This window comes from Cynocephalus volans, chromosome 5, assembly GCF_027409185.1.
Source record: "Cynocephalus volans isolate mCynVol1 chromosome 5, mCynVol1.pri, whole genome shotgun sequence".
NCBI lineage: Eukaryota > Metazoa > Chordata > Mammalia > Dermoptera > Cynocephalidae > Cynocephalus > Cynocephalus volans.
The window spans coordinates 120,247,891-120,271,998 of NC_084464.1; the positions used below are offsets into that span (position 1 = coordinate 120,247,891).

A 24,108-nucleotide genomic window follows, 5' to 3' on the forward strand; every position below is an offset into this window, starting at 1 on the left:
GACACTTCTTTACAGAAGAAATGCAAATGGTCAATAAGTAAATTAATGGTGCTTAACATCTTTAGACATCAGGGAAATGCAAAATTAAAACCATAATGAGATACTACTTCACGCATCAACATGGCTATACTCAAAAAGACATACTAACAAGTGTTGGTGTAGATGTGGAGAAACTGGAACACTCACACATTGGTGATGGGAATGTAATAGAGTGTAGCTACTTGGGAAAACAGTCTGGTAGCTCCTCGAAAGGAGTTACCATATATGACCTAGCAATTCCACTCCAAAGGATAAACCCAGAGAAATGAAAACATGTTCTCCACAAAAATCTGTTCACAAATGTTCATAGCAGCACTATTCATAACCAAAAAGCAGAAACATTCTAAATGTCCATCAACTGACGAATGGATAAATAAAATGTGGTATATTCATATAGTGAAATACTACTGGGTAATAAGAAAGGAATGAAGTATCGTTACATGCCATAACATGCATGAAACATCAAAAACATTATGCTTGAAAGATGCTGGTCATGAAAAAACACATATGGTATGACTCCATTTATACAAAATGTCCAGTATAGGCAAACCTATGGAGACAGAAAGTAATTCAGTGCTTGCCTCCTGCTGCGGGGATGGGGACTCTGGGGGTGATAGTTAAAGGCTACAAAGTATCTTTTTGAAATTATAAAAATATTCTAATTAATTGTGGTGATGGTTGCACAACTCCCTGAATATTCTAAAAACTATTGACTCAGACACTTCAAATGAGTGAATTATATGTTACATGAATTATATCTCAATAAAGCTGTTATTAAAAAACTATTACTGTGTAGTCATACCAGGGGTACTTGGAGGTAGATTCTTCATATGCTGGATTCAAAGCCTTACTAGGCACAAATTCTACCAACCAAATATCTACCAATTAATTACCTGTTAGCTCATTAGTGGAACCTTTTCCTTCCCTATCCTGTCTAGTTTTTGACTTGTTCTAAATGACCATGCATATAAGGCCTCTACTCTCACAAAGTGCACTTGCCTAGCTTCTCTGCCAAGCATGACTCCATCTAATGTCATTTGTCTCTACAGTAACCAACTAGAAAAGCTGCTATGCTTAGGCTTTGTGCAAGCAGAAGTCTAGCCTAGAGATATTTTAAAGACTTGAGTACTCTCTCTACTGATCACTACTTTTTTCCTGATATCAGGCAAATAAGAGAGCTTCTGATGAATAGGAGAGGTAGACAGAAAGAAAAGGAGGGAATATAAAACATGGAGGAAGATGGACTGCAAGTGGAGACTGAGTTCAAGAACAAAATGAGTTTAGAAAGAGCCAGATTTATAAGAGGACTGAGAAGACATGGTAAAAAGAAAAATAGAAAAAGAAAAAACTAGATATGAGAAACAGAAAATAATTATTGGGCATTTCCATTCATATTCTTCTTCTGGTCAAAAACAATATAATGATATTAATACCAACAAATTATCACCAATAAACTTAATTATGCTGCTTCAGAAAGCTGACTGATGTCATTTATAGCTATCTAAAATATGTTTAAAAGTATAGTCCAGCTATGGACAGGGACCAAATAGTTTCTACCTTCGACAAATTTGTAATCTAATGGTGGGTAGCAATAAACACAAAATAGCAAAACTTTGATTAATGAGGTGGAGCAGAGAATGGGAAGGGAGTACACTTTCAGTAACAACAGAGAAACCCTTATAAAAGGTATAAGGATACAATTCCAGGATATGTAGCTCCATCTTCCCTCACCTCTGGACCATCCCTTTTGGGACAGGAGGCTTAATGTCTGTAGTGCCTCCGTGGGAAGACTCCCTCAGCTTTGCCTTGGCTGGTTCCTCCTGTCACTCCCAGTATGTACTTGGGCAACCTCATTAACGGAGCTTTGTTCCACAAGGAGTTCATTAATCAGACCATTACTACAGTGTCTGCCAGCTTGTGGGTTCTTCCAGGACATGGTATCAAATCTATTTTTCTACACATAAAGGCCACTTTAAATTTTACCTGATGCGGCAGAGAGAGAGTAGATGGATACTAGGTCAGCAATTAGAGGAGTAGGTTTCTGAGCACCAGTGTCCTCATTTGTTATATGAGATAATACCTTACCCTCTTACCATACCGGGACATTGCATGGCTCAAAACATAAGTTATTTAAAAGTTCTTTACAGATGGTAAAGAAAACATCTTTTCTTTTTGCTATTTTAATGTAACTGGTTAAAGCTGCATCTAACACATCTTGTATTCTCTATCACACTTATTTGATTACACAGTTATCTTTCTCCTGGACCAAAAGGTCTTTGTTTTATCTTTGAATATTTCACAGAGGCTAGCACAAAAATTTCAAATAATAAATGCTCTCTAGGGCCGGCCCCATGGCTCACTTGGGAGAGTGCAGCACTAGTAGTGCGGAGGCTGCGGGTTTGGATCCTATATAGGGACGGCCAATGCGCTCACTGGCTGAGCATGGTGCAGAAAACACCGTGCCGAGCGTTACGATCCCCTTACCAGTCAAAATAAAATAAAATAAAATAAAATAAAAATAAAATAAATGCTCTCTGAATATATGTAATGAGTTATTACTATTAAAATAATTACTGTAGAGTATATTCCATTTAGAAATGTCTATAAATACACCAAATGTCTACATTCTACATTTATACAAAAAACTTTATTTAGCACTATCATGAAATTTTGACATCCATATTAAAACAAGCCCTACATGAGAGACTTTTTTTTAAAAGACAGGGACAATAATCCAAATGATTCTTCAAAGACAATTCAACACAGTGATAATGTAATTACCAAAGGTGGCAATCTAGGATTTGAACAAAGGAAGAGTTTAGTACTTTCATTCCTAAGATAATGTTTGCAGTAGGCAGGGACCAAGACTCAATTCAATTCACAGTTCTAATACATTTTAATTTAACTCGATTTAATTCCAGAACATTTTAATTCATTCTTGCATCTTGTTTTGTATGTGACCTTAATTTAACTTCAAGTTTCAGATTCTTAGAAGTCTTTGGTAGATGAGCCTTAGATCAATGGAAGCAAGCTGCATCTTGTCTCTTCAGAATTGAAGCTGTATGCCCAATGGTAGACACTTCCTCTGAAAAATGGCTACAGCACACCATTCCACACTACACTGGCAAGGCTAAATGACCACCTCATTTCAAATCAAGGTGTTGGGAAAACAGAATAATTTAATCAGGCCCCCTCACCTTAGGTCCAATTGGGGGTGGTACAGCACATTCTTTGTAAATAAGGTGTGGGTGGAGTTAGTGCGCATGTACAGGGCTGTGACCTAGCTGCCATTTTACTGCCTCAGGTGTCCGCCCTGCGCGGCCATGCTCTCCGACCTATGGCTCCAAGGACCTTTTTGGCTGATTACCTAGCTCATAGACCTGTGTGTGAGGGGTCTGGTGATCCAGCCTGGTGTGTGAAAGGTCTGGGGACCCAGCCTGGCATGTGAAGGGTTTGTGGCCCAGTCCAGACAACGGGCCTGAGGGGGTCTGTGAGCTCCAGACCCAGGCCTAGCTTGACATGAGGAAAAGCCTCGATAACTAACATTTGGATTAAATAAGCATAGATTCTCCAATAAGCTTAATTTTGAGGAAAAAAAGTGTTATAGCTGTATTACTTTGTTAGGGCTGCCATAACAACATACCACAAACAGTGTGGCTTAAACTATAGAAATTTATTTTCTCACAGTTCTGGAGGCTAGAAGTCCAAGACCAAGATGTCAGCAGGTTTGGTTTCTTCTGAGGCTTCTCTCCTTGGCTTGCAAATGGCTGTCTTCTTGATGTGTCTTCACATGGTCTTTCCTGTGTGCGTGCATGCCCCTGGTGTTTCTTTGCATGTCTAGATTCCTCCTTCTTATGAGGACACCAGTCATATTGGATTAAGGCCCACTCTAACAATCTCATTGAACTTAATCACCTTTTTAGAGACCCTGTCTCCAAATACAGTCACATTCTGAGGTACCAGAGGTTAGCACTTCAACATATGAATTTTGAGGAAAGAATAATTCAGCCTGTAACAATAATTAACTAGGTTCCTTTACTTCTGCCCTAGGAATAGCTTAGACTTTGTTCATTTTAGAGCCCTAAATCTCTCTCAGCTATCCTTCCTCCAAGTAATCTGTAGAGAGAAGCGGTTTGGGGATTACATTCCATGTAGCCCTCCAAGCATTATGTGGGCCCCCGTGGGTACTTAATAAATGAAGACATTCACAGTAACCCATCCGTTGCAATATGTTTAGCTGTCTGAGAGTCACCAGTTGTTCAGCAACAGGTCCTATAGACTGCGTCTGAAATCAAAGAGATGATTTTACTTTTTTTTTTTTTTTTTTCCTATAGCATACCAGTTAATTTAGAAATATGCCAGGGCACATCTGAGGAAACCTTTTGGATTTTTCTGTAAGATTCTGTCAATGGTGAGGATAGTATTGCAGAGAGTGCTCAAAGGCCTTTTAATATTTTTGATGACCGCTAATAAAAGAATTAAGATAGGAGATGCAGTATGAGTGGCCTAGAGCTAATTTTTGCAACTTCTTATGAGCTATTAGAACATTGATTTTTTTTTTCTTAAGTCCTGTTGTACATAACATGTTAAAAAATTTTTTCCATCAAGAAAATAAGCCAAACTAGCAGTATCCAGGTAGATCTTCTCAGTCTTTGATGCCACAAATCCACAAAAAATGAATTTTATGAGACTGGTCGTGTTATGGCACACCTACAGTCAGACTGCAAAGTGAGCTTTATTTTAACAAGCATATAATGTCATTTTTTATAAAACAAGTGAATTGGAATCTCCTCTTAAAAGTGCCTGCAATAATCAGACAATTACATATATCAATTGCATAAATCAATGTCGTAGAGTCATGTTTTAAACTTCAAATGGTCATTTTACCATACATATCCAGCATGTCTTACAGCAATTTCCACTTTATCTCAGCTAGTGTTAGGACCACCACTAATATCAGTAGGAGTGAAGAGTATATTGTTTATCATGCAATGTAATCTGTATCTATCAGCACAATATGACTTTCATACTCCAATGCACATAAACAACTGAGCTTGAAGAAACCTATTCTGGTAGGTCCTATTTGACGGTTCAGTCATTGACAATAAAATGGGACTCCCCCATCCCCACGCTAACTGATTTTCCTAAATGTGGGGAGGCTCGATATTACATGTCCCACACTAACTTTCAAAACACCATCTCATCAAAAGCAGCCTACTTAATTATTAAGAATGCCCAAAGAAAGACAAACCAAAATTCTGGACATTATACTAAGAGAAACCTCTTCCAGCATAGATGAAACTTAAGAAATAATTTCCTCTGTGAATTTAATTAGTCAAGTTTGGTAGTTTCATTCACAATACTCAAGGGAAAAAATGATAGTTTATGAATAGCAGGTAATAAAACAAACCTTTATACCACTCTTACTTATTAAATAGAAACAATTTAATTTCACAAAGGTGTTAAAAACTCTTCCTTTCCCCACAATGGCAGTCAAGCAGCATAAACAAATCGATATTTCCTCAATTCAGACCTGAACTGTCAACAGGCAAGCAAAGGTTCCTTAGAATTTGTTTGTTGTGCCAAATATGTTTCTATACTAACGACTTAGGTCATACATTTTTTAAAGGTCAAAAAGTCTTGGTATGCCTCTGGGTTCTCTCTTCTTCCCTTCTACTATATTTGTTGCCCTTTTGGTCTTCTGACATTTCCATTTTATCCTTTTCTGTTCCTGCTATGCTTCATAAACAGCAGAAACCTGGGGCGTAACTGATCACATCCCTGATAATTTCTCATTCTAGGACTTTCCAGATCTGGGATAGGAGGAAGACGACCCATGTGCAGCCCAAAGAATACCTATTTGGATTACCCAAGCAAAGTATGTCGAAGAATCATCTCCTCACCCTTCATTTTGTGTCTATAACTAACGGCGCTGTTGCACCCAAACGTAGACAGTGGCCAAAAACTAGATTTCCAAAATGGCTTTGCTCCTTCGAGCTGACATCGGTCTATAAAATGCAATTTATTTTCTCTGCAACCAACACTTCTCTCTACTACTTGTATTACCCGATACACAGTCAGCTGAACCCAACCTAGTGCAGACAACAGTCTCTGCTAAATTCGGCACAGCAGGCAGAGCCGTTGCATTAATGTAAAAAGAACGTTAAAATAAAAAAAAAAAAGCCAAACAAAAGAAGCCACAAAACGCAAACCCGAGGGGCGGGCTTCTCCCAGGATCGCGCCCTGCCGCCGCGGCCACACCCCCTTCCCTGGCCACGCCCCCGCCGCGGCCCCGCCCGACGTGAGGCGCGGGAGTCGCAGGGCCGGGGGCGGGGCCTGAGCAGCCCCTCCCCGCCGCCGCCGCCTCCGCCGCCGCCGGCCTACGCGCGGGCCTCCCAACCCGTATTCCACTCACTTTGTTCTCCGTCTTTGTCCTAATCCACACCAGCAGGTGGAGCCGCAGTTAAAGTTTCCGAGTCCATTCCGGGAGCGGGAGCCCATCTTGCTCGCTGCCGAGGCCCTCGCTGGAGGAGGAGGGTCAGAGCTCGGGTGCAGCCAATCGCGGACAACGCTGCTAGTTATCAGAGCAGAATGGGCTGTAGTTTAGTGAAATAGGAAAGCTGCAAAACACTGTGGAGTGCTCCCGTGTGAATAAAAAGAGGAAAAAAAAAGTTTCTCAAGTCGCCGCTGCACGACGTCGGGCCGGCGCCGGGGCGGGGGTTTGCGCTCTGCCGAGCGGCCGCGCGCTGGACTTTATTGTGCCGCAACAAGCCCCCGTTCCCATTGTTTGTGGTTTTTCCCAAAATATGGCAAAGGTTCAGGTGAACAATGTAGTGGTTCTGGATAACCCTTCTCCTTTCTACAACCCGTTCCAGTTCGAGATCACCTTCGAGTGCATCGAGGACCTGTCTGAAGGTGAGTGGCGCCGCCCGCCCGCCCGGGCTGTCAGTTGCGGGCTGCAGACGTTGAAAGTTTCCCGGGCCCGGCCTCGCGCGGGCGGCTGTCCTCGGCGCCGGGCGGGCTGCGGGCTTGGCTCTGCGGAGGGAAACTTGAAGTTGATGGACGACAGCCGCGAGGTGCGCGCGGCGTTCGGCCGCAGCCCAGGCGCCTGCTGCGGCTCAACTTGCGACGAACTTGTTCGAACGGAGGTAGCCATGTTGTCAGCTTTGTCTGGCGAGCGGGCGGGCGGTTCGCCGAACCCGCACTCGCGCCCGCGCTGCCGGCTGGGGGTCGCCCCGGGCTGTCTCGGCGCTGCGAACGGCCTCCGCGAACCCCCGACCCCGGCGGGGAGGCCGAGGTGCGAGAGGCGTGCGTGTGTGGTCGCGCCGGCGAGTTAGGAGTGGAGCCATCTTACCCGGAGCAGAGAAGTGGGCTGGGGACCCCGGCGTCGCGACGCCCCCTCTTGCCCCGCCGCGGGTTACGAACGCAGCCCCGCCTGCCCACCTGGTGCCCCCGAGCGAGAGGCAGATCCACGGTTAGAGCTTACGGGAGAGACGCCGTCCTCCCCTGGCTGGCCATGCCGGGCCGCTTCGGGGAGGGGAACGAGGCTGTCCTCGCGCTGATTTCTGGTTCCCTCAACCAACCAGCGGGGGAGGCGGGCGCAGGTTCGGCCCCTCCGCGCCGCGGGCCGGGCTCCGGCGCTCCACGGGGGCCGCGGGTCCTCCCCGGCCGGTCCCGGGCTGCGGGCATCGGGATGCTCCGGGCGCCCGGGGATGCTGGCGCGCAGGCTGCCGGACCAACGTGGACTCCTTTTCCTCATGACGAAAATCTCTCTCAGGAAGAAAAACATTCCTAAGCTAGGGAAGTTACATTTAGCCCAAGAGCAGAAATAAATAAAACACTTAAATCATTTCCAGACTATCTCAGGCTGATAAACAGTCTGAAAAAAAGACTTCAAAAACGTGTTGAAGTCTAATTGAAATAACTCCACATCCAAACAGATACAGAATACACCCTGAACATAAAACACAAACGTGGATTAGAAAATAAAAGGTAAAGTCCCGATGGCAGTGCAAAAATTTTTAGTATTTCTTCCAAATACGTTTTAAGGTCTTCAAGAAAGATACATATTTTTAATGAGTGCAGACTTAAGCTAAAACTTGACAATTTTTTACTTTTGCTTTTCTAAGATTTTGTTAAAATAATCCAGTGCTTCATTTTCAAAATATGCGGGGGAAAAGTTTTAACTTCATTAATGTTAATTTTACAATTAAATAGGGTACATACTTCTTTGAACTTAAAGTATATTTGGCAAAATACATTTAAAATTATTAGGCTAATGGTGTTAAAGCATTATTTTCATTTAAAAATTTAGTTCTTAGTTTCTAAAATGTATAGGGTGTTAACTTTAATTATAAAAGCAATATATGCTCATTCTAATAAACTTAAAAAGTTGTGTAGACATATAAAGTAACAGTCCTCTGTCCTCAGTGCCTTCCCCCATCTCTCTCCTTTAAGGTAAGCACAATTAATATTTTAATATGTGCCCTTCTGTGGTTTTAATACATATATAAAACATAAATGCACATATTTTATATGTAGGTTTGAAAGATGACTCATTTATTCAACTAATCTCCAAACAGGCCACTGATAATAAAATTAAGGAGTATTTTTCTTATTATTCTGAAATAGTTTGAGTACTCTCCATACTACTGCCAGGCCCCTTTCATACCCAACAGTCAGTAATTTTCCTTTTTATTGCCAATTGCATATAAAAATGGGTAAATATAAGAAAGACCATTGATCAATCCATTCCAATTTATACTATAGTATTTTAGGTATTAGAAGGCCCTCACATTACAGGTATTTCTCTAGTGATGCCTTCCATTTTATTAGTCAATTGTGAGCAAGGAAGACAGATGATTCAGGATGTTGTTACAGGGCCTTTGTGTTGAATAGCTGAAACCCGCCATTCATAGAAGCCAAACAATGTTCCATTTTTATCTGAGGTCCATGTAGGATATACGGGTTTTTACAATACAGATGTCAAGAATACACCTACTTCCACTGGCACACCTCACTTCCAGGGCGCCATTACTGAACATTTATTTGGCATTTTAAAAAATATTTAAAGCTGAGTCATACTGGAGCTGCAAAGGAATCTTTCAAAAAGGTGCCATGACTGTTTACTCCACCTAGAGGCTATGTGGATTAAGGAAATTGAGTTTACTTAACAAAGGCTCCTTATAGGTTCCATACTTTTATATTATAGTTCTTTTTAAAAACCTGTTCTTGAAATTAAACTGCAGAATATTCTGAAGAGATTTTCCACTTCATAAATTATTTAGTCTCAAGTCCCAAACCAGAGTTCGGTCACCATTTTTCATACTTAATCTTGTCAATAGCTCCCATATATTTTCACTTTCCTTTAAAAGCCACCCCGTAGCTTTGCTTCAGAAAATGCCTTGAGTAGTATTTACTGTTAATTTGGTTGTTGCTAATACAAGGCTTATACTGAGGGTAGGACAGCCTTAAAAATGGGAGGTCAAGATTGAAGCAGAGGCTTTCCTGACAGTCTGGGAGACAGGAGACCCTGGAGGTTCTTGATCTGATGGTCACTAAGCCTTATAAAGTTTTGATTGACCTTCCTGCCATTTTTAAGTTTATATATATCAATAATAGCTACTGTTGGTTGGATGTTTACGTTGTACCAGAATTGAGCATGGTGATTCACACTTTCAAACTTCAGCCTTATTCTAATTCCAAAGACTATGTACTTTCCACTAGTCCACAATTCTTCCCAAGTAGTGTAATTATCTTAAAATTCCTTTGGTAACTTCTCTCACTCACTCCCACCACAAATGGATATACTTTGTGGTTGGGAAATGAAACAATTTAACTTTTTAAATAAATGAATAAACTCCTTGAACCGATAACCTGTGTAAAGCATCTGACCTTATCCCCTCCCTCCTTCAAATATAGGGGGCAGGGGAATGAAAGTTGTTTAAAAAATAAGTAAAGTAAAACAACTGATGCTAGTTTTTTAAAGAAAAGTATTGAGCATTTAAAACTCAGTAGCTACAGCAAGCATCCTATAAGCAGAAAAAATCAAGGTACAGGTGTTCCCTGAGTTGCAGCCTGTACTCGTTAAGGCTAGATTATCTCTCCATCATCTCTGCTCTCACCCATGCTTCCCTGCAATGAAGTTCCACTATTAGTTTGAGAGCTAGAAAGGGAAGGCCATTTTTCCTGTTACGTTTTTGGAAAGAGCCCAGGCTTTGCAGTTTCAGAGGCACAGCTTGGATTTTGATTGTTCAGTTTACAAACTGTGAATTTGAGTAGATTATTTAACCTCTCAGAGTCTCAACTTTCTTGTTTGCGTAATTGGGATAATTACATCCATATGATAAAACTGTTGAGGTTTAAATAGCAGGTGTGAAGTGGCAAGACCAGTGCTTGGCACATAGTAGGTATTTTATAAAAGTAGGTTTATAAAAATCATGGCTGTGTTCCTATGCCAATCCACAAATGACGATTAGGAGGCCAAGAACATTATATGTAGTAGTTAAAATTTTAAATTAAAAACTTATGAAAACCTTTATGTGACAATTCTCAGTCCTATCTTTACTTGGCTAGTTTAGTGGCTTTCACACCTCTTCTTAACGAGTTTCTTCACTTAGCTGCTGGGTTACCTACTTCACTGGCCACTAGTCTTGTAACTTTTATTGATTCATCTTCCTGACCTCTCAACTTTGGAGAGCCCCAAGGTTCATCTATTTTCATGACTTTATATATCACTGTCAATTTCCAAATTTTTATCAGACCTATCCAGTATCTCTTAGATATCTAGTAGACATCTCAAATGTGTCTAAAACTAATTCCTGACTGCCCTACCACAATTTATCTAGAATGTAACTGCTTCACACCCCCATTGCCACATGTGGTCCATGCACCATAATTTTCTTGCCTCAATTGTCAAAATACCCTCCTCTTTCTTCCCTTGCCCTCTTACAAGTTCTGCTGAATACAGCAATCAAAATTATGCTTTTAAAATGAAATATGGATCATGTCATTTCTCCACTCAAAACCCTCCAGTGGCTTCCCTTGCCACTCAGTGGAAGAGCCAAGTCCTTATGATAGCTTTCAAAATCTTGCGTGATCTGGCCACATCCCTTGTCCCCAATCATATGATTGGTTATTTTCCCCTGCTCATTCTGCTCCATCCAGGCCGCCTTACTTTTTCTTGAACCAAGCATGCTCCTGCCTCGAGGCCTTTGTATTTGCTGACTAGATAGTCATATTGCCTGCTTCCTCTCATGATCTCATGAGATATCAGATCTGCATCTGAAAATATTCTAGAAGCTGGAAATATAAGTGGTCTAGGTCTAAAACAGGACCATGACATAAGTCCTCAGAAGATGACTACTCACTTAATAAGAGAAAGTATAAACCTAAAGTAGCTTTCAGTTCAATAAATTGCAGTTTATAACAGTTTGAATAAGAAGTAGTGCCTATACAATTCCTATTATCAGTTTATTTACATGATTATACAAAAATGGCAGCACATGGTGGCACTAACTATATCTGACCCCTTTGGGAGTGCTTGTGTAGTTTCAGAGTAGTGAATCCAAGAGGCAGGCCACACAGTGCTAAACCCCCTAACAGGATGGAGAGGTCTCCCAGAGATGATGTGTATGTGTAAATTGTCCTCTTCCTCCTACTAAAGAGGGGTCTTCAAAGAGCAGCAGTTCTACTCATCTCTGGGTTCTTCTCACAGAGCACGTTGTAAAAGATGCTCAATAAAATCTGCTAGACTGAATTACATATAATGTTTTGTGTTGCACTTGAATGTGTCTTGTCCTCCTTGTGCTTGTCTCTACTTCATATACTCTGTTGTATCAAGTGGTGTAAGATCCTGGTTTGCTCTTCCCAATTTAAAGAATGTATGTATGGCTTGAGGGTGTGCCATATGGAAAAAGCCCAACTGTGGTCCTTTAACAGTTGATAAGCTGAAGCCCCTTACTTCTGAGCCATAGGGGAGGTCTGCTAATTTTTCAGCTTTGGAGCTTTTATGATTTGTACCTATGCAACATAGTGTAGGGCAGCCCTTCCGAGGTGTGTTTAGGAGGCTGTTAAAGTATGACATACAAAAAAAGGGGTGGAGGGATTCCACAGTCAAACGGATTTTGGAAATGCTGGATTAATGTTACTGGTGTTCTATACTGAAAGGTGTCTCAGAACACTTACTATGCCAGTGTGCTTTATGAATCCTCAAGACAAGGTTTATAGTATCCCTCAAGTTTTTGGTTGTCTTGTTTGTGAGGAGCACTGTGCAGGGATCTGTATTTCACAAAAGAGCATTTTGAGAAACTCTGGTATGAAGTACGAATTCTGGTAAGAATTTTATAAGGAGTATTTCAGTGCCTTCCTAGATTTTCTGCTATGAGAAGCCAATTTTAGCAGCCAGTAAATGGTTAAGTGGACATTAAAATGGTCTTTGATTTCATCTTGTAATGAAATTACTGAATATGAAATAATGTTTTGGTTTTTAACCCTAGACCTGGAATGGAAAATTATCTATGTGGGCTCTGCAGAAAGTGAAGAATACGATCAAGTTTTAGACTCTGTTTTAGTGGGTCCTGTTCCAGCAGGAAGGCATATGTTTGTATTTCAGGTAAGATTAATCTTTGTAAATGCATATGCCGAATATGTTTCTAAATAGACTATATTATCTCTAGGTCCTTATCCCTTTCCTTTTTGACTAAATCACTCTGATGCTGCTGCATTCACTTTTAATCTGCTTCTGTCATGTTTCAAGGAAGTCTCTGAGTCATAAGGGAACTCCACTTCTTGGTTTGATATGCTGAGATGTTAATATGATGTTTATTTCAGGGAGATGCACAGCATACAGTAAACCTTATACTGTATCACGGCACACATGGTGGTTAATTTTGGGCTCTTCTTGTCAACAGTTCCTCAGTGTCAGACTTTCAGGGAGGCTGTCCAACAGCCCCAAGCATGGATTCAAAATGCATATTACTAACTGATGTAGTTTGTAATAGGTATCTTCAGTTTTAGGGTTTCAGCCACGAGGAATGATGATAATGTAACAAAAACAACAGCTTTATTTCAGCACAATCAGTAATTGAACTAGGTTAACAGGTATATTAGTAGACAGAGATGTGTGATCTTGGGTCACTGGAATTGAAGTCCAGTGGTTTACTAAAGCATCTAGTCTACATGTCTTATAGAGGACTACTATTGCAAATCCACTACCTCACTAGTCATTTGTGAGAGGAAATTCTAATATAAATTATGTTCTCAGAGATACTACTGACCATATTTGGGTCTGTGCCAAGGCTTCAGACATTGTCTTCTGTATTCAAAAATGTTATTTCTTTTAATCCATGTTAAATTGCTGTATAAAACTATTCAGTCCTTTCTCAATTATCCATGCTTATTAGAGGGAGATATTTATAACAGTCCAAAGAGTGACTAGCCCTAGCATTTTAAAAATGATTCATTTTTGTTATAAGTATTTCTACTCAATAAAGTTTCATGAGTTAAGTAGAACCCATGGAAAAGACTTAATTAATCCAGAAAGAAAATCTAATTCTTCCTATCCCTGACCTCCCTATTTTCTCATTTCACAGATGGGACCAATTTAAATGAATACTGTTGGTCAAGTAATCCCATGAGAAATGGGCAAAGAATCATTTAGACACATGCCATCTCCAGAGCTGCTGCTACTTTTTCCCTTTCCTAAATATAGAATTCAGAATCTTGATCTCCTAGCCTTAGTGCTTTTTGTTAAAAAGCAACAAATACTTTAGGGTATAGCGTATCTAAACAAAAGGTTAAGAAAAGCTAAAATATGTTAATTTAAAGTGCTCTTAACCCCTGTTGGGTGAGTGCATAACCTTGTGAAAGACGTGGGTAACAGAAAATGCCCTGCTCTGTAGGAAGAAGCACTGCAGTTACAGACCTGGGTCAAATCCTGGCTCCTCTACTTATTATTAGCCATGTGTGGCTTTAAACAAGCTCCCTAACGTCTTGGTCACTCCAGCCATCAATAAAATGTGAATAATATCTTACTGCACAAGAATGTTATGAGGAATAAAGCAGTCAGTACAATCACTGACAAATAGTGCCCTATTTCTATAGTTAGAACTAAATTTTTATTCCCTTAGCTTCCTGAAATTGTTATATAAAGTAGCAAGATTTGCTTTGACCCACAAGCCTGGGGAACCCATACTTTACTGATGGTAATTCATGATGTAGTATAAGAAACTTGGGTTGACATATAGTGGTACATTTTATGTCACATCAAAACTTACAAATAAATGCTTGTTTTTGAAACAAACCTTTAAAAATTTTTTCTTCGTGTTTATATTGTTAAGAACACTCCTAAGCTTTTGGCTTAGAGTGGTGTAGGAAAGAAATTTATTTAAAAATATTTCCTTCTAGTGACTTTCAAGTAGCTTCACCTTGCTATCAGTGCACATGTTGCCAAAAAGAACAGAAAGCACACTGTGATTTAGGTCATGTTTAGCCCATGTGTTTTACAAAATTCACTGTTATCAACAGCAAGAGACTAATGTACAGTTTTTTTGTCATGTGTTTTAAACTACTGAGTATTCTCTTGGTCTGCCATGTCTTTCAAAGGGTAACAAGAAGATGTTCAGACATCTGCCTAGTATTGATGGTTGGAGTGTAAGATATCTGCCTGTCACTTCTCTATCCTAAATGATCTGAAACACCTGAAAGTTTCTCTACTCAAATTTGCTGAGGGGATGGGAAGCAATATGCGGGGGTGGGGTGGGGGGAGGTGTCCCATAGCAGCACTGAACTATCTTAGTTTCCCATCTCCACTCACTTCCAGGTACATTTGAATTCCTTTGGGTACTCTGGAAGTAACCTAACTCCTCTGGGGATAGGGTGCATAGGATCTCTAAGCCAAATAGCACATTCTCCAGGACAGGTTCTCTGTCCCCATCCTGGTGTCTCTGCAAAGAGATCATAAACTCCTTCAGGGCAGGAGCTGAGTAATGAATAATTTCAAAATACTAAGTGCTCACAGCTTTGCCAGACATGATATTATAAAAATGAACTGATACGACTCCTGCCCTAGATAAAGCTTAAAGTCTAGCAGGGAAGACTGAAGAGTAAACATATTTACATTGTTGGGCATACATTTGTAGAAGATTTGTATCAAGTAATATAAAGCCTATAAAAAAAGGAATTTATTGATTCTACCTTCTCAGAAAGGGCTTCACTGAGAAAGATACATTTGATGGCAAACTTCAAAAGATGAATTTCTCAGGATGTGAGGGAAGGATCTTTTAGGCCAAGGGAATAAGGTGTGAAAGATTATGACCATATTTTAAAGAACCTGCATAGATCATATATCTAGAACAAGGGTGAGAGGTATGGAGTTAAAGGTGGTGTGAATGAAGATGCTGGTTGGAGGCAAATTGTGAAGGGGTATTATAAATGAAGTGAAAGAACTGAGATCTTATCCCTTAGAAATGAGAATAATCATCTGAGGTTTTAAAACCAGGCACAGGGATAGGAACAGATCTGTGTTCAGATAGCTAATGCTGGCAGTAGTGCAAATAATAGACCAGAACTGGGGCAACCATTCAGAAAGCTTTGGCAATATTCCAGATAAGAGATGAAGACATGAATTCAGCCTTCAGAAACGAGAAATGTTGAGACTGACTAGATGTAGGAGATAAGGAGGTGAGCTGAGGGTGACGGGGGTTTTTAGTCTAGATGACTAGATAGATATTTTTGCCTTTTTGTGTCATCTACACATGCGTGGTAGGCATACAATAAACATTAGTTTTTAATGTCTCCAAGGTAAGCCATTGGCTGAAGTGTTCACCTAGGCCCAGGAATGTTCTGTGATGTCCAGCAACAGTAAGCTAATTTGCTGGGACTTCATCCACTTACAACCCAGAATGGCTGCCTCAGGTCGTGCCTGTGTCCCCTCAATCTCTGGCTCCTTCCATCCAGTTGGTCTCTTTACTGTCCTGCATACTGCTGTGAACAGGGCCCTAGTCTTTGATCATGCTCTTAGCCTCCTGTAGCTTGCTTGCTTCACCTTCTGCATTCCTCAAAGTTCAGCTTACAGTAACTTAATTCACACTAAGGTCTTTGACATCTGCCTAAAACAATCTTTATCTTCACTGAATTTCCACAATATGTGTGGATTAAACAGCACACTTGTATTATAGTGCCTCAGCAAAGTGACTATTCATGATACAGGATTATTAATATTTTTTGAAAATCTGGTACATAGCTATTTCTATCCCATTTTCAGTTTCATACTAATTTACTATTAGAATATCTGTGAGGGGTGATTGAGTGGGTATGAGATATAAGCGTCCTGGGTCAAAGACGGAAACTGATAAAATAAACATTTGCTGCTAACAGGCTGTGTGGAGATAATATTTACTAATTTAGGTCTGAAAATAATGACTGGAAAGGTTAGAATCAATAACATTATTGACTTAATTGTCTACAACATTTTACAAAAGGTTTCCTAATGAATATTATTGCATAATCCCTCATGAAGCACCACACACTGTAGACAGAATTATTTCCCACTAAAAGTGTAGTGATGCTTTCAAGAACTGAGGGCACTTAGGTATACTGTGGAGAATCATGAACTATGTTTTCTAGCTGTAAGTCAATCTCAGAAAGGAGCATTTGCCTTCCCAGTATATTTTCCAAGTTTTTGTTGCTGCACCCTCAACTGACAGTGCTCAAGGTAACTAAAACCCCAGTCTTGCCTGCTGTTAATAGCCTTTTGTGTGTGTTTCTTTTCTTTTTAAACTATTCTAGGCAGATGCACCTAATCCTGGACTCATTCCAGATGCAGATGCAGTAGGTGTAACAGTTGTGCTAATTACTTGCACCTATCGAGGTCAAGAATTTATTAGAGTTGGCTATTATGTAAATAATGAATATACCGAGACAGAATTAAGGGAAAATCCGCCAGTAAAACCAGACTTTTCGAAGGTAATGTTCTTACTATTCCTTTTTAATTACTCTTACCATACAATTTTTTAGGCAGTTGCCATTTCATAGTACACTATAAAAATGGGTTTGAGACAAAATATACTTGAGGTCCTTGTGCTAACTGTGCAAACTAATTATTGTTCCATTACCATGGACAATTGATCTCAAACCTTACCTCCAGATGAGTCATTAGTAATTAATGTTGGGCAGATACCTTGAGAGGTTCTGATGGTTTAGAAAAATGAAAGTGCCTCCTGTAAGAAACAGGATTTTGTTTCTGGCTTTCTGTGTAGCACTTCTCAGACATCAGATTCTAATTGTTTCAACCTTCAGGACATGCCAATTCATGTTCATTGTATTGATTATTGAATAATGATATTTTTGTCTGTAATTCTTCCCAAAATTATGGGGGAAGTTTTGTGTGTGTTTTACCCATGAACACTGTTACCTCAGAACACCTATATGCTTCACTTTATCTGCTATTCTTAGAGGTTAAACTAAAGGTCTTAAATATTTCTGGTGATGGAAAACAGCTTAAATTCTGAGAAACTGAAATCTGCGATTCAGCATTCTCGAAGATACTTAGTCTCTTTGATATTCTATTGGGAACTTTAACAGCAAATGATTTTGTGAGTGGGCAAAGTAAATGAAGTTAAACATTGTGCTCTATCTGCTAGACCATGCAGGAAACATTACTTGGCAATAGAATAAAATGTTCTCCTTCTTGATAATAAGGCTAGAATGTTTCTCATCCTGGTTATGGGACCTTTGATTGATCCAATTCATTAATTACCTGCTTGGCACCTTATATAACAGAAGAGAGAAGAAACTAGAATACTGTTTCTAAGAGTTAGCCATAATATTTAAAAGGTAGAAAAGCACTAATAAAGAGAGATTATATTTGGCATTTGGGGAAATTTTTCATTCCTTGAAAACATATCAAAAATAAAGGGCATATTAGTTTGTTAACTAAAGCAACCTCTGAAGCATTCACCTTCAAAAAAAGAAATTCTCTCTGAAGCAAGTTTAGAGGAGTTAGATATTTTATTGGATAGTAAAAAAATCTGATGAATTCCCTCAGATTATCTATATCTTGTTTCCATTAGGCTAAAATAATTTCTTTGCTACAGCCATAGTCCTTGTTTTTAGTTATATTTAAGGTGGGGTTTTTTTTTTTTTTTTGACTTATACTTTTTTATATGAACTTATAGAAGTACTAATATAAAGAATTGATGGGCAACAATAATCAGCCACAATGTATATCGACAAAATAAAATTTAAAAAACAAAACAAAACTATTTTTTTAAGTTCCTATTTGCATAATGGTGACCTAACTTTCTTAGTGTTTACCATTTATATATTTCCTTCCTCCTCTAGCTTCAAAGGAACATTTTGGCATCTAATCCCAGGGTCACAAGATTCCACATTAACTGGGAAGATAACACAGAAAAACTGGAAGATGCGGAGAGCAGTAATCCAAATCTACAGTCACTTCTTTCAACAGATGCATTACCTTCAGCATCAAAGGGATGGTCCACGTCAGAAAACTCACTAAATGTCATGTTAGAATCCCACATGGACTGCATGTGACCACCTGCCATCCCTTTAGTACAAATTAAGCTATTAAAAACACACAGAACTATTTCCCTGAAATTCCATAAGTACATAGTCAAGACACAATGTGAAGAATTTGTTTAAAAACATCCTGTAGAAAGTTTATAAGAAAACCAGTATTTGAGCAAATTGTGAAATATAAATACAACTATTTTTAAGTAATTTTTTCTCTAATGTGTTATTTTATTGTTCTGCAATTAATCTGATTAAAGCATATATATTATTGTCTTTTCCTTTATATGTAATTAAAGCACTTATAAAGAAATATATGAATCATTAGACTAGGTTATAAAGATGTCTTAGTTTCTTGGACATTAATCTTTGGACCACTGGCCTTTAAAAGACTAAGTTCACTTCAACTAAAATGTTTCTTCCTGTAAAGACATATAGTATGGTTTTAATTTAAGGAGCAAATTTCCATTCTTTTTTGGCACGTCCTTAAAAAGAGGATTTGAAATCAACTACATGCTACCAGGAACTTTAGAATCTTACTTCCAAGGCCACCCTGAAACATTTTATGGTGACTATTATAGTTCATGTAATGCTGGACAGCATTAGGTTTCTAAGATAATAACAAATGTGGCTAGCTGTTTATAAGGTACTCTAGCTATGGTTTTTGTTTTTATAATAGAGTTTAGGACATCAGAACACTTCTTGAATCATACAACATTATTGCCCAGTAAATTCAGTAGATCAAGAGCAAATACAAATTCCCTAAGTTTAAGAATAGGAGAATCCAAAGGCTCAAATCTGTTTATTAGATTTATTAAAACGCTATGAACTTAACTTTTGAAAATTCTTTTGATAAATCATCTTGTTGGCAGTATTTATGTAAAAACAGTGGATTTAGAAAGGTATATTTAGCTTTATTATAATAGATAAGTTACTATTTTGGAAATATATGTATTTTCACACCTGTAGTACTCTTCCCCATATCCTCTGACCCTCATGAAGAATAAAATCGGGCATATTTGAGGTTGACATATTCTAGATAGCTTTTCCAGATAACAGGTTTTTTAAAAGCAATGGTGGAAAGGAATTCATTAACCAAATGGGCCAAAAGGTACTTTTTCTTTGAGAGATAGGTCCTTTCTCAAAAAATTTCTTATGCTTCATTAAATTAAGGGTACAGTATTTTTATTACCCTTGCTGCTAAGCAAGACAGCCATAAGATACAGCTTATGTAGTGCCTTCATATGTAAAACTTTTATACTGCACTTTTTAAAGCTTCTATTTTGAGGAAAGGAAGAGGCAGTTGTTTAAATATGGATTCTAAGTTGTATATTCTAAAAAAGTGAATTTGTAAAGCAAAATTCTGCTAAATGTTAAACTTTGAAATTTAATATGCTAGATTAAAATACTGTCTTTAACTAGTTCATAGCTTTTAAAAGTAAAATACTTCCGACTTAAAATTAAGAATCTCATTTTTGTCTAATTGCAATTAAAAGAATGTTAAAATGTTAAAATGAAAATAAAAGTAATACTTTTCAACAAAGAGCTCAGTGATTAATATACCAGGAACAAGATATGTGCTTGTTAGAAATAAAGCATATATGAGCCAAATCAACAAATAAAACAATTTACTGCTGAGTTTTTATTCTAATTATAATGATCAGTTTGTAGTGACATCAAAGGGCTAGGTTTTTATATCGATTTGTAAACAGCCAATTCTCAGAAATTTGGGACTTAAAAACTACCACCTTTTATTATCTTAAATTTTATGGCTCTTTAAGACAATTTTTCAAAATGAAAATTAATGACTGAAAGTAAACAGATTGAGAATTCAAACATTAAGAACTAAAAAACTAGTATATAGGGTTTTTTTTCCCCTGTTTAGCCCTAATTACAGACACTATGTCTGAATTAGTCAGAAGGTGTAGAACTGTTTTCCTCCTTTTGATCATAGTAAGTAGCTGTGTCCTGAGAACATAAACATGAACAAACTACTTATGCCACTGAAGAGAGAGATGAGGTGAGTAGGTGGGAGGGAATGCAGTTGTCCTTTGAGTTGAGAAAATCTGAGGAAGGGTGCATGCATTTGCTCATTTTTAACCTTATATAATCTTAGGCTTCCATGTGGTCTTACTGGTTTTAGGATTTGGGGTTTCTAATTTTATCTTTTTTCTGCCCAAATAAGAAAGTTCATGGCAAGAGTTTTCAAAAACATTTTACCATAATCTATGGTAAAAAGACTTTTTTTTTAAAAAAGCATAACCCTGTAACAAGTATGTATTAAAAATTTTCATGAAAATGCACCCTTAGTGCCCCTTTACTATGTGCAGTGTTCTGGTATTTTTTGTTGTTTCATTTTGAAAGTGCTGCTTTTGACCCACTGAACTGACTTATGACTGCAATATACAATATGAAGAAAAGCTAGTCTGGATGAGAAGTAGCAACAACTTTTCTGTAACTGTAAAATTTATATTCCTCTACCTGTCTTTTCTCTCATATTTGGAGTATGATCTTTGCATTTAAAAAAAGGGGGAAAGGTGCGAATATACTTTTATACTAATTCACTAGTCCAGTGAATCAGCAGTCATTTCCTTTAAAACTGCCCAAATAGTCTGAAATTACACTAGTAGCCCACAAGATAGCTTGGACTCATATCTTGACACTCCCTGTCATTACTTAGGAAACATTCCACATAATTTATTTGGGAAACATCTTTATTTGTCTGTTGATATCATTTTATACAGAACTCTAGAACACTGGGTCATAAGGATTTTAAAATGCACAGGAAATGTTCTTTATACATTCTTGCCTACTTCCCCTCCAGTATACTGAAGCTGTCCACTCCTCTCAATTCCACAAATCCCTTCTTGTCAATGCTTAATGTACTGTTCAGTTATATGTCAAAACCTTAGAGCCCCTTAACGGTTTCCCACTTATATAGGACCATTAGTGGAGCATTTTCTGCCGTATGATACATTTTAAAGTATAAGCTTCTCATAAATTTCAGCACAGGCCATGGAAGTTAGGCTCCCTTAACAAGTAGCAAACAACATTTGTAAAATGTGTAAAACTAAGGGCCTATTTTTAGAAGAAAAGAGATTTTACCCCAATCAAAATTGTAAAAATACAAAATGCCACCAAAACATTTAAAAAAATATTTTCCTAAATTCCCTAAGTCACTTTATAATCAAATCTTGACATTCTGTCTGAAAAGGCTTTTAAATATACTTGCTGAAGAATCATTGCGTGAATGAAACACTCCACATTGTAAGGATGAAAGTGTGCTTTCCAAATACTAACAGACAAATTTTCTACCTAAGAAATTTCAGTAGGAGCTACTGTTGCCCATAAGATCTAGGAGCATGAAAATGCCTAACGCTCTATGCCATCTATGTACTTTTGTAAAGTGAAATTTCCCTCTATCCATACTGTTTTAATGTTCTGTTTGCTGGGTCTTCAGAAAATGCCACATGATGTGTGTACTTTTTCCTACATAAATATGTATGAAGGTAATTGCTAAAGAATGAAAAAATTGAATAGGATCATTCAAAACTAAGATGCAAAGGTAAGTGAAGGTGGAGCCTTTAAAATATTTTCTTAAGAGCCACAAAAATAATACTGCATATGTTCCTTCCATTTTTGGTGGTAACTCTCAAAAATTAGCTTGAAATTTATCTCATTACAGATATATTTCCATAAGAAAAAACATTGTATTGGTTTCTGTAGTAATGTTAAATTACTTGAAATTGTCATGTAAAATACCTGCACTAGTAGATCCGATTCCCGTCGTCAGCACAGATCTTGGTGTAATCTTTGCTGCATATTTGAGGAATTGAGATTTCCCTGTGCCAGGATCCCCAACTAATAAAAGATGAGATTCACCTAGAAAAAAGTAAATAAGTAAAGTTCTAAATTTCTGTGAAGGGACCCATGAATAAGTGTAATTAATCAAAATGAAAATGGTCCGCTTGGAATGCCAACAAAATTTATTTTATATAGTGTTTTTGCTATATATGTGTATGTACACACACACACACACACACACACACACACACACTCACTCACTCACTCACTCACTCACTCACTCACTCACTCACTCACTCTCTATATATATATTTTTTTACTTTGGTGGCTGGCCAGTATGGAGATTTAAACCCATGACCTTGGTGTTATAAGGCTGATTTTTGCTGCATATTTTTACGTAAGGTCATTCAAGGAAGGATTTAACAAGAAAATCTTTAGAAAAGTTAACTGTCATTATAAATATAACAATCTTTAATTGATTACTGAATGTGAAATTTAAAATCTAAATTCTACTAATAGATTATGTGCTACTTCCATATGTTTAGGCTTATGTTTAATATTTTTTAAAATTTTGTCTTATAAAGTTTCTGATTTTATTTAATCTACTTTTAAATACAGTAGTCCCCCCTTATCCACTGGGGATATAAGACCCCTGATAGATATCTGAAACTGTGGATAGTACCAAACCCTATATATACTATGTTTATTTGATCTGATAACTAAGATAGCTACTTACTAATACGTAGATAGTGGATACAGCAGACAAAGGGATGATTCACAGCGCTTGTAGGTGGACAGCTTGAGATTTTATCCCGCTACTCAGAAGGGCATGCAATTTAAAACTTATGAGCTGTTTATTCCTTAAATTTTCTATTTACTGTTTTCAGACTGTGAGTGACCACAGGTAACTGAAACCATGGAAAGTGAAACTTCAGATAAGGGGAGACCACTATACCAAACTACTGCGATTAAATCTTTCTATACAAGTCATACAAGTATTTTATTCCATTTTTATTTAGGTACTTAAAAGTGTTAGGGATTTCATAACTGCTTTATAAATATTAAAACACTTATGATACTAACAAGTGAAAATCTTCTCAGTTTATGAAAATTTTAGTAACTTCGTGAAATGTATCTTAAAATAATTAAGTACTCTTATTTTTCAAACATAACAAAGGAACATATGAATATCTTATGGTATGTATTTTCTTATTGAGCAAACAAATTTCTTCATACTCAAGTATTTTCTAAATATATTAATAGGAAACCCCTACTTAAGCTCAACATTTAGCAGAGTGCTTGCAAAAAGTAGGTAATCAAAACATAATATACATAAACCTTATACTTACTATTGTATACTGAGCTATATGGTTTTAGAGTCCCTACTAACAGCCTGATTTAATACCCTTTAGTCTTCTGGTTTAGTCTTTGGTTATTATGGCCAAAATCTGCTAATGCCAGATTTGGGTCACGTTAGTATGTTAGCTACAAAAGAGCTTTCTGCCATCCTGACATAATTACACACTTAGAGTAATTTTTACTTGAATGTGTGACCTCCAGCAGCACCTCATGGCAGGTGGCACATTTGCTATCTACCAGCAGAAGGGGAATCAGCAGGCAGATGAGTAAGAGCAGCAGTCTTTGAGAGAAACACACGGACAGGCACAGATGGAGAGATGCTTACTTAGAGACATTAAAATGCACTGTATCTTTTCCTCTGGGGATCCAATGAAA

General features: G+C 38.0%; 2 protein-coding genes across 4 annotated transcripts in view; one reads left to right on the forward strand and one right to left on the reverse strand.

The window, feature by feature from the left end:
* MCM9 (minichromosome maintenance 9 homologous recombination repair factor) overlaps positions 1 to 24,108 on the reverse strand; it is a 91,593-nt gene that overhangs the window by 39,341 nt on the left and 28,144 nt on the right. For 2 of the 3 annotated variants that reach the window (XM_063096373.1, XM_063096372.1), the window contains one exon: positions 22,333 to 22,452. In XM_063096373.1, coding sequence (XP_062952443.1) covers positions 22,333 to 22,452 — 120 coding nt within the window. Of the gene's footprint in view, positions 1 to 22,306; positions 22,453 to 24,108 lie in introns of those variants that run through there. The other variant, XM_063096371.1, reaches the window with a different exon arrangement.
* ASF1A (anti-silencing function 1A histone chaperone) lies at positions 6,522 to 18,758 on the forward strand. Its single transcript, XM_063097539.1, has 4 exons — positions 6,522 to 6,954; positions 12,537 to 12,652; positions 16,828 to 17,004; positions 18,382 to 18,758. Exons 1-4 carry the CDS (start codon positions 6,846 to 6,848, stop codon positions 18,592 to 18,594), a joined length of 615 nt encoding a protein of 204 aa, XP_062953609.1. The 5' UTR covers positions 6,522 to 6,845; the 3' UTR covers positions 18,595 to 18,758.